At 37.7% G+C, this 10,823-nt stretch overlaps 3 protein-coding genes across 3 annotated transcripts; 2 read left to right on the top strand and 1 right to left on the bottom strand.

Moving 5' to 3' along the window:
• The first annotated feature begins 528 nt into the window (after positions 1-528).
• On the top strand, positions 529-7,269 carry ETO1 (tetratricopeptide repeat (TPR)-containing protein). Its single transcript, XM_028200314.2, has 4 exons — positions 529-3,087; positions 3,952-4,243; positions 4,323-4,632; positions 6,516-7,269. The coding sequence occupies exons 1-4, from the start codon at positions 1,055-1,057 to the stop codon at positions 6,749-6,751; spliced, it is 2,871 nt and encodes a 956-aa protein (XP_028056115.2). The 5' UTR covers positions 529-1,054; the 3' UTR covers positions 6,752-7,269.
• Positions 7,270-7,275: 6 nt separating this feature from the next.
• On the top strand, positions 7,276-8,846 carry LOC114260293 (uncharacterized). The gene is made up of 2 exons (XM_028200461.2): positions 7,276-7,412; positions 7,624-8,846. Exons 1-2 carry the CDS (start codon positions 7,396-7,398, stop codon positions 8,381-8,383), a joined length of 777 nt encoding a protein of 258 aa, XP_028056262.2. The 5' UTR covers positions 7,276-7,395; the 3' UTR covers positions 8,384-8,846.
• Positions 8,847-8,900: 54 nt separating this feature from the next.
• LOC114261284 (protein NODULATION SIGNALING PATHWAY 2) lies at positions 8,901-10,463 on the bottom strand. The gene has a single exon (XM_028201543.2). The coding sequence runs from the start codon at positions 10,461-10,463 to the stop codon at positions 8,901-8,903; it is 1,563 nt and encodes a 520-aa protein (XP_028057344.2).
• Positions 10,464-10,823: the final 360 nt, after the last annotated feature.

Raw genomic sequence — 10,823 nt, 5'->3', positions numbered from 1 at the left:
TTTAATTTTTTTAATTTACTCTTAAAACTAATTTTTATTTAAAATTAGGTAAAAAAAATATCATATTAATTGTCACATAATATTAAAAAAAATATGATTATATTAAAGTTAAAATTTGTGTTAAATGTAAGCCTTGTTTGGGAAAAAAGGTTTGAAAAAAAGATTAAAATAGTCAATAAAATAAAATATCACATTCTACATATCAATTAATCACTTTTTTTCCTCAAAATCATTTATTCAACTACAAAAATTCACAAATCATCCCAAATATAACTTTTTTGCACCTTATAAAATAGTCAAAAAACCAACTAAAATAATTAAATTCCCAAATAAGCCCATAATAAAATATTTGTATACCATATAGCTATTAATGTGTAATTTTCTGTTTAATTTTTTAACACAAGTTAATTTTTAGAGTAAAATATTAAAAACTTAAAACATGAAGGATTAAAGTGAAAAATAATAAACTAAACAGTCAAAATAGAAAAAAAATCAAACGTAAGGGGGCAAAGTGTAATTTACCAAAGAGAATGGGGGCTCTGTCTCTGTCTCTGTCTCTCTCTCTCTCTGCGGCTCTCCATCTCTACCGGGTAGAGAGAGAAAGTTCTACCAGAGAGGTGAAGAAAGAAGAGAGAGAGAGAGAGAATGGCCGATCCAACGGCCTGAGCTCTCCCTTGTTAACGTCTGGTTGGAGGTAAAAAAGACATTTTCTTTTCTCTTTCTCAAATTTTCTCGGGAAAAAGAAACAGAAAGAAAGAAAGAAAAAAAAAACCAGGAAGGAAAAGGCCACCATTGTTTTTGAGCTTGCATCACCATCGTTTTTCTCACCCATCTCGAGTCTTCTCTCTCTAAAACAGAACAATGGTGGTGTTTGCAGGCTAAAAGGGATAACTTTTCTTCCCCATTTCGTCTCATACTTTGTTTCCTCATTTCGTCTCATACTTTGTTATCACATTCAGATCTCTCTGTAAGAGCACATATATATATATATATATATAGAGAGAGAGAGAGAGAGAGAGAGAGAGAAGATTGAATCTTGACAATTCGGGGAAAAATGCAGCACAATATTTTGACAACGATGAGGAGTTTGAAAATGATGGAAGGATGTAAGGGCACGCAAGTCTTCGCCCTTGATCCATCCGGCACCGCCGCCGCCGGCGGTGGTGTTGGAAGTGTGGGAGAGAAGTTCTTGCACCACCTCCAAGAACATCTCAAAGTCAATTCGATTAGGGCAAAATCGACTCGGAATTTCCAATCCAACAATGTCCAAATCAACAACACCACTGTTTTAGCTGAAGCCCTTGCTGCCTATGGCCTTCCTCAATCCGATTTGCTCGAACCCCAAATCGAACCCTGTCTCAAATCGGTAAATTTTGTCGAAACCCTAGCCGATTTGTATCTGAGAATCGAGAATTGTCCCCAATTTGAGAAATCAGGGCTGTATCTCGAGCAATGTGCCACATTTAGGGGTCTATCTGATCCAAAATTGTTCCGTAGGAGCCTCCAGTCCGCGCGGCTCCACGCGGTTAATGTCCATTCTAAGATTGTTCTTTCAGCTTGGCTGAGGTTTGAGAGAAGAGAGGATGAGCTAATTGGGACATCATCAATGGACTGTTGTGGACGGAATATCGAATGCCCTAAAGCTAGTTTGGTATCTGGGTATAGTCCAGAATCAGTCTATGATCCCTGTACATGCTTTCGAAGTCCTAGAGAGGATACTAAAGAGGATAGTGATGCTGAATTTTCAATGGGAGATGATGAATGTTCAACATCTGAGGAAGATGGTGATATATCATTTTGTATTGGTGATGATGAAGTTAGGTGTATTAGATATAACATTGCATTGCTTTCTAGACCATTCAAAGCAATGTTGTACAGTGGGTTTTTGGAATCGCGGAGGGAAAAGATTAATTTTTCACAAATTGGGATTTCTATAGAGGGGATGAGAGCTGCTGAGATATTTAGCAGGACAAGAAGTGTCGATTCTTTTAACCCAGATGTTGTTTTGGAGATTCTCTCTTTGGCAAACAAGTTTTGTTGTGATGATATGAAGTCTGCTTGTGATGCATATCTAGCATCTTTGGTTTATGACATGGAGAGAGCAATGTTGCTCATTGATTACGGATTGGATGAGACTGCACCTCTTCTGGTGGCTGCTTGCTTGCAAGTATTTATGAGAGAGTTACCAAGTTCAATTCACAATCCAAGTGTAATGAGATTCTTTTGTAGTACGGAGGCTAGGGAAAGATTGGATCTTGCTGGGCATGCTTCATTTTTATTGTACTACTTTTTAAGCCAAATCGCTATGGAAGTTGATATGAAAGCGAACACGACAGTGATGCTATTGGAGAGGTTAGGAGAGTGTGCAAATGAACATTGGCAGAAACAAATTGCATTTCACCAATTGGGTTGTGTGATGCTTGAGAGGAAGGAGTATAAAGATGCCCAAAAGTGGTTTGAAGCAGCAGTTGAGGCTGGCCATGTTTATTCATTAGTGGGTGTTGCAAGGACCAAGTACAAGCGTGGTCACATGTATTCTGCTTACAAGATGATGAACTCGCTTATTTCTGATTATTCACCAGCTGGGTGGATGTATCAGGAGCGATCTCTTTATTGTAATGGGGAAGAGAAGATGATGGACTTAGATACAGCAACGGAATTGGACCCTACTCTTTCTTATCGGTACAAGTACAGAGCTGTCATGATGATGGAAGAAAATAAGATTGCGGAAGCCATCTCAGAGATCAACAGAATAATAGGTTTCAAGGTCTCTCCTGACTGCCTTGAACTACGTGCTTGGTTTTCAATTTCCATGGAGGATTATGAAGGAGCTCTAAGAGATGTGCGGGCCATTTTGACTTTGGACCCCAATTACATGATGTTCCATGGGAAGTTGCATGGTGATCACTTGGTAGAGCTCCTCCGTCACCATGTTCAGCAGTGGAGTCAGGCTGATTGCTGGATGCAGCTGTATGATCGATGGTCCTGTGTTGATGATATTGGCTCTCTAGCTGTTGTACACCACATGTTAGCAAATGATCCTGGGAAGAGCCTCTTACGGTTCCGTCAGTCTCTCCTCCTGTTACGGTAATTCTTCTAGCTAAATACATAATCTAACCTAGCACAACTGAAACACATTGATGTCATTGCTAAATACATAATCTAACAAGCAATACAAATTTAATATGTTTACTTTTAAGTTTGCACCAACACCAAACTATAGGCTTCTTTTAAGGGGAAACTACACATCAGTGTACTTTTTGAAAACAAATTTCAAATTAATGGAAAAGTATACAAATATTAATAATTAAAAATATGAACTTTTTTTATTAATGGGTAATTAAGTTCCACTAACATCACTGCAGTGCAATTGTCCCTTCTTTTTAAAGGACAAACAATTGACAAGGTTAATACACTTGCATGTTCATACATAACCTGACCTAGCACAACTGAAACACATTGATGTCATTGCTAAATACATAATCTAACAAGCAATACAAATTTAATATGTTTACTTTTAAGTTAGCAACACCACCAAACTATAGGTTTCGTTTAAAGTGGAAATCAATTGTCAAGGTTGATACACTTGCATGTTCATACAGGAAGTTGTTCCGAAAATCTTACTCCCATCTACTTTACCCCCAAATGGAAATATAAACCAACATGGGAGTTTTTAATCACCTCTCTTTGGTATTGAGCAAAAACAATTGTTGGACACATTTCCTCTTCAGATTGTGGTCATGATAATTTTGTATTCTCTGTCAGGCTAAAATTTTGAAGAACATTAGCTTCCAATTATCTGCAGTGCTAAAATTGTGTGCGTGTGTGTGTGTGTGTGTGTGTGTGTGTTTTCAGTCCTAGGATACAGAAGAATGGAATTTTTCATGGTCTTCATTAGGAGTCTATTTCTTTGTGTTCCAACAGAAAACTTGATATTTATGATTGTTACAGGTTAAACTGTCAAAAGGCTGCAATGCATAGTCTGCGGTTGGCTCGAAATCATTCTACCTCTGAGCATGAAAGGCTCGTCTATGAAGGATGGATTTTATATGACACAGGCCATCGTGAAGAAGCATTAGCCAAAGCTGAAGAGTCCATTTCTATCCAGAGATCATTTGAAGCTTTTTTCCTTAAAGCATATGCTTTAGCCGATTCAAATCTTGATAATGAGTCTTCATTGTACGTTATCGAACTTCTGGAAGAAGCTCTTAGATGCCCTTCAGATGGCCTTCGAAAAGGACAAGTTAGTATTTTCTCACGTGTGATCCAGACATTTTTTATCATTTGAATTGGAGTGATATTTAAGTCTCTTTTCTCTGCAGGCATTAAATAATTTAGGGAGTGTATATGTGGACTGTGACAAGCTGGATCTTGCTGCTGACTGCTATATGAATGCCCTTAATATCAAGCATACAAGAGCACATCAAGGGCTGGCACGTGTATATCATCTAAAAAATCAACGCAAAGCTGCATACGATGAGATGACCAAGTTGATAGAGAAGGCCCAGAACAATGCATCAGCTTATGAGAAACGTTCAGAGTACTGTGACCGTGACATGGCAAAGAGTGATCTTAGTATGGCAACACAACTAGATCCCTTGAGGACATACCCATATAGGTACAGGGCAGCAGGTAAATTACATGATCATTCAGCTATAATTTCTTTTCTGCAATTTATTTATGATTCAAAGTGCTATTAATATTTTTTATTTTGTTTTTGGTAGTTTTGTAGTTTATTTGTACTGTGATGCATTTGTTCTTGACATACTAAAATGCACTCATTTCTCCTTAACTCCACACCTAAGGCCAGGCTTGGCCTGGTGGATGAGGTGCTTTTCCCTTATTATGTGTGATGCCTGAGCTTGAGTTTTATCGTTGCACATCCTCTTCTCCTATTCCCCTCATATCGATTGTAGATAAAAATATAATTAAAAAATAAAAATAAAACTCAACACCTAACTCCACACCATTAGTCTGAATCTTTGTTAGTTTTTTGTTTTGTTTTTTTTTCCTTTTCTTTTGTGAGATGATTGAACTTGAGTTACATGTAGTTTGATCTGAAAGGTAACATTTCTCGTGTAGCATTAGATTGGAAAATAATTGTTAGGATAATTGCAAGAATAATTTCTAATACATTGAATACTTAGAGAAGAAAATTAGAGAAATAGTCAGATTAAAACATTTCAAATTTGGTGCAGGTTTATGTCTATATAACGTAATATTAATCTATGTGAATATGTTAAAAAAATTAATTGAAAACATTTGATCTATGAAGCACGGGTACTCCAAAAATAGTGCCGTATGAGTACCGGGTACTTACCAGGTGCGGGTACGCGTACCGGTACGGCGGTACGCGTACCGGGTACGGCAAAAGAGGGTCCGGTACGTTTGGCTTATTCGGGTACGGCATGGGTACACCACGGGTACGCCATGGGTACGGCGTGGGTACGCCATGGGTACGCCAAGGCCTTTTTTTTTTTTTTTTTTTTTTTTTTTTTTTTTTTTTTTTTTTTTTTTTCTGCCGTTGCAAATTAGCAATTATTATTATTATTTTTTATTTTTTTTGGTGCCCTTGCAGATCAGTAATTTTGATGTTTCTCTGTTGTCCTGTTTGTCTGTATAAATTGTAGAAGCATATCAACAAATGATTATAATGTTTTTAAAAAGCAATTTGAACCAAAAAAAATAACAAGGCCTATAAAGGGTAGTTCTGTGTATGACTATGCATTATGCTTTTGCTTTAGATCCTCCTAGAATTTCTTTATAAAATCTTTAATCATAACAAACTTTTAAAGTTTATGCACAAAACATTAAAAATTGATACTGTATTAGTTGATTAGTAGTTGTTGGGAATGATGCAATTTTATGTATTATGCAAATTGCAATTGACAACCTGCACCAATTGAGAATTTTTTTCCTTTATTGTTGGTAATTAACTTTAAATCTTTCTTTGGTCTCCTGTTATTTCTTTGGTCTCACCCTATAAAAATAGCAAATTGATGAGCAAAAAGAAAGATTTTAAAAATAAATTATGATCACAAATTCACAGTGCATAACATATCAAAGTGAGAGATTTCACAAATATTATTTTTAACGCTTAATGGTTTTAAATTATAAGAAAATGAGTAGTTCTTTTTTTAGTTTTGATATTTAATTTTAATTTGTAGGTTGGATCCTTTAATCAAAATTATATTTAAAAAAAAAAAAAAATATCGGCGTACCGTAGCCGTACCTGTATCGTATTTTTTTTGAGTTTTGCCGAATCGGCGTACCCGCACTCGTACCCGTACCGTACTCGTACCCGCACCCGTGCTTCCTTGCATTTGATGGATTATTCATGATACATAGTTTGTTACATGTATGTTATGATTTAATTACTTTTTCATTTATATACATAATATTTATATCAAACATATATGTCTATATCGTGTCATACTCATATCCTGCATCCTGTGTCTGTTTCTTTGCGCCCCTTTGTGTTACCTGGGATATAATATTCGGATTATGTCTTTCAGTTCTAATGGATGACCATAAAGAAGCTGAAGCCATAGCAGAGCTCTCAAAGGCCATAACTTTCAAGACAGATCTACAGCTGTTCCATCTTCGGGCAGCATTCCATGACTCTATAGGTGACTACGCTTCCACAATCCAAGATTGTGAGGCAGCGCTCTGTCTCGATCTGAACCATTCAGATACACTCGAGCTTTATCATAGAGCACGGGAGAGGGCTAATGAACAACTGCAGAAGTAGGGAGATAGTGCATATCTGTGTAGCTCTTCCACAAATCCTCATTTGGGCAACTCGAAAGTTGCCGCCCAATTGTTTTGTAGTGGAGACAAGGCCAGTGATAGTCAGCATGATTTATTTTCTGGATTTCGTCTATGTTAAGACTCAGATCAAGATTGTTCATAGCTTCTGAGAAAGGAGAAACTAGGGAAAAGAGAATCGATGTTAAAGAAAAAACAAGAAAGACACAGCAATCTTGCTTATATATACATTTCACTAAGTGGTTGCAGAATTGAGTCATTTGATGAAATTTACTAGGCAAAATGCTCCTGATTCGTGTAGCTGTTAGATCACTCCATTACAGATAGGGATGGTGCTATAAAGTAGTAAAATGAAACATCTAAATGTAGTTGGCAGCTTGTGATGAAAGAGTCTGTTGACTGAGAGGTTTACCTTGTACTGCGACTTTTTAAATGTTTGTTTACTTTGTATTTGTAACATGTACAATTTTCCCTCATAAAAGATAGAAACAATTTTTCCTCTCTCTCTCTCTTCTTGGACAAACAAAATCGGATTAATTTCTGCATTTTGAATGTCTGCTTCAAACTTGTATAGGTCTTTGTTCATTTTCCCTTGTTTTCAGGGCAGGTGGATGAATTTTCTCTCTCATGATGTTTTTGCAAAGGTATGTTGCGCCCCTTGATCATGTCCATGTGCCCTAAGAGAACAAAAGGTTCTTCTCTACCCCTCACCTGTGATCTTTTAAGGTGAACCATTAATTGGTTGCACAAGATACCCATAGTTCCAACTGCTTCTGTGATTAAAGTCCTTACCTACCTTGATAAAAAGACCCAAATTTAAGCATTCAGCTTTCTTTCTTCCTTTTCGTGGTTCAGATATAGAAGCATGGAGGAGCAAGAAGAGAAAGCTATGGATACAAAAGGCCTTAGGAAGCTGGACTACAATGCTCCACTTTTGTCAACACGGCGTCCCAGTGGTGCCACCAATTTACAATTGTCACGCACAAACTCACAAGGAGCATGGCGGGATACAAGCAACAGGGTACCATTTTCTTGGGAGCAAACCGCTGGCAAACCTAAGGACTCGGAAGCAAATGACAATCATGCCATGGGTGTGGTGCCGCCTCCAAAACTCCCACCGGGTAGATGGCATCCACCAAAAGCAAACCAGTGTCATGGTGATGATGATGATGGCTGTGATGGTGATATCGAGGATGAGGATGATGAGGATGATGTTTTCTCGGATGCTATTGACTTGTTCTCATTATCCGAGTCAATAGACATGCCCGAGGCTTTCAACACTGTGAATGGGTTAGCTAGTTTAAACTCCGAGATTAAGGAGTGTAACAGCGCTCTATCTCCAAGTTTCATCATTCAGCGATTTCTTACAGATGCTAATGCATTGGCTGAATCATCATCTGCTTTAGCTCATTCAGAGATTTTGAACAAGAAGCTTCCTGATGGATATGTTTCACCAGCAGTTAGACAATCATACTCTGCACCACAGGGCTGTGGCTTTGACGTCTTCTTCCCTTGGCTCATGAAGCACAAACCATGTGGCATAAAGAGCCCAGTCCGGCAACCATCTCTAAATGTGAAACCTCAATGGGGTTCAAAAAGAAAGCAGAAACATTAATTCGCTGCAAGTCCTTGTCACCATGGAGGAAAACTTGGTTTTATATATATAGTTTTTTTTCGTTCGGGTGGAGGGTAATAGGGAAAGGGAAGCTGCATCGCACAATAGTGAGACTCAAATCTTCTGGAATGTGATCAGAGTTGTTACTGAAATTAGAGCCACTTGATTCACAGTTTGGGTTCAGTGGTATGAAGTCTATTGCTGATGCAGTGGAGAGCAATAGACTGGCTATTTGTCATTGAATGTGAATTAAGGTAGTAGCAGTGCAAATATGTTTGTTTGGAATATGGTCAAAGTACAGTGTGATGCAGAGTTTGTTCTGCGGATGTTATTTAATGTATGTTTTGTGTAAGTAATGAATTAAAATTCCATTGCACCTTAAAATGTAGTTTGTACAAATTGGTGATTATTGTAGAATATTTGCAAAATCAATGAATAAAAAACAAATGAATTATATCGTACATATCTACGTATATCTTCATATTTATGTCTCCTTTGTTCTACCTGAAAAAAATAGCTAATTTCTCCAAAAAGAAACTCTCACTAATGGAACTCCTCTCCATTCCAAGATCATCTCATTGTTGTTGTCACCTTCAACCACCACTCCATAGGGACTTACCCCTTCTCTCACCATTTCCTTGGCTTCCATCAAGCTTTCTTTGCTCACTCTCCAACCCTCCAATCCATTATAACTTTTCTGAAAATCACACAACTCTTCCCTCTCGTGCCATCTCTGAATCCATGAAAGAGAAGACACAAATGGTGCCACAAAAAGGCATTCCAGGGCAATTCTCGCATCTCCAAATTGAATTGGGAAAGTACTCTCCATTGATTCTAACAGAGCTTGGTAATGTACCACATACCCATCCAAAAATGAACCAAAGCTAGAGGCTTTTTTCAAAATCTCCCAACCATCTGCATCACCAAAAGTCATAATACCCTTGGTACTACTATTACAATTTGGAGTTTGGATTGACAACACTTCCTTGGCCACCTTTAGAAACTCCATTACTTGCCTCCTACTTCTCACCCTCCCCATATGTGGAAGCCCTACCATGCAATTAAAGGCCCACCATTCTCTCCTCCCACCCCTCTTCTTCATGTTCTTCATCTCACTTTCCAAATTATGCAATTCCATCTCCTCCACCTTCAAAGTAAGCCCAAAATAGGAGGCGTGATCAAGGAGCCGCCTTTTTGTCTCATCAAACCTCCATCCCGACGTATGATCATGATTTGAATCCCCCTTGGTCCATTTTATAGATGTTAGCCTGATCTCCCTCTGCTGACATCCAATGGCCTCGATCACTGAAGACCATTGGGTCCCCTCCCCAATGTCAAAATCAACGATGTGTATGATCTCCACATCAGGAGGAATGGCCTCAAGGATTGCCAAGTTAGCTGCAAAATGTGCAAACTTCCCATATGGGAATATTTGGTAGAATGCCTTGAAAGCTGCATGGAAGTTCTTGGAAGATTCTTGTTTGAGGTAGTCTGATTGCTTATCAGAAGGTTGGAACAAGTAATACAAAAGACGCTCCACGATTTCACCCACTGGGCTAACTTTCTCACCAATGCTTTTCATGATTACTTCTACGAGCTCTATCTGATCCTTCTCCATCGCTTCTCCATAAGCTTGAACCAGATGAACTAAACCGAGGGAATTATCAATCTCCATGTCATCAGTAGGCAAGATCAATGATGGTTGGCTCAACGCCACGTCCATTGATGTGACACTTGAATTTGAGGATTGGCTAAGGCTCCATTGATCTTCTCCACCAAATGGTAGTTGAAAAGGAGTTTCTTCACTCTCCAAAGATGTAGCCATTTCTCCAATCTCACCACTCGAAAACGTGTTCTCAAATTCCTCAAAATCTGATGAGAAATCATCCTTTGGTAACATGAAATCCAGTTCATCAACATGAACTGGAAAATCAATGAACTCATCAGAGAATATGGAGAAATCAGAGTGACCCATATGAGCATCCATGTTATCAAGTATATAAGCTTTATCTTCATCAAAAGATGAATTTAAGTTGGTGAAAGATGGCCATGAAAGTTGAAGCAGCTCAGATTGCATCATTGTTAACAAGGTTTCACAAACTTTGGGTTAAATCTTCATGATAAGGCTCATATATTATATGAGTATTTATATGAATTTTTAAGACAAAGATAACTTTGATGCTACCACAATTACCAACTGAAATCATCTTCCTACCTGGCAGTTTCTCAAGGATAGGAAGTTTTATTTTCCTACCTTTTTCATTTTATTTTATTTAATCAAGAAGGATGTAGGACAAAAGTGTTCCTTGGTACTGGGTTTTTCTTTTCCTGCCTTTTTAAAATATTAGGCATACTTTAAGAATTAAAATTGTAATTTTTTTAATTGAGTTTTCACTTTCTTTTTTTTGTTATTGTTGTTGTTGATGATAAATGTGTGTTT

The sequence above is a fragment of the Camellia sinensis genome, chromosome 3 (genome assembly GCF_055761805.1).
Source record: "Camellia sinensis isolate YWXY chromosome 3, ASM5576180v1, whole genome shotgun sequence".
NCBI classification, from domain to species: domain Eukaryota; kingdom Viridiplantae; phylum Streptophyta; class Magnoliopsida; order Ericales; family Theaceae; genus Camellia; species Camellia sinensis.
Note: the sequence above shows the minus strand (reverse complement) of the source record. Positions and strands in the feature narration are given on the sequence as shown.

Coding starts and splice junctions, on each gene's coding strand:
- ETO1 (XM_028200314.2), top strand. CDS start 1,055: ATGCAGCACAATATTTTGACAACGATGAGGAGTTTGAAAATGATGGAA. Junction 3,088..3,951: donor CAGTCTCTCCTCCTGTTACG/GTAATTCTTCTA, acceptor TGATTGTTACAG/GTTAAACTGTCAAAAGGCTG. Junction 4,633..6,515: donor ATATAGGTACAGGGCAGCAG/GTAAATTACATG, acceptor TATGTCTTTCAG/TTCTAATGGATGACCATAAA.
- LOC114261284 (XM_028201543.2), bottom strand. CDS start 10,463: ATGATGCAATCTGAGCTGCTTCAACTTTCATGGCCATCTTTCACCAAC.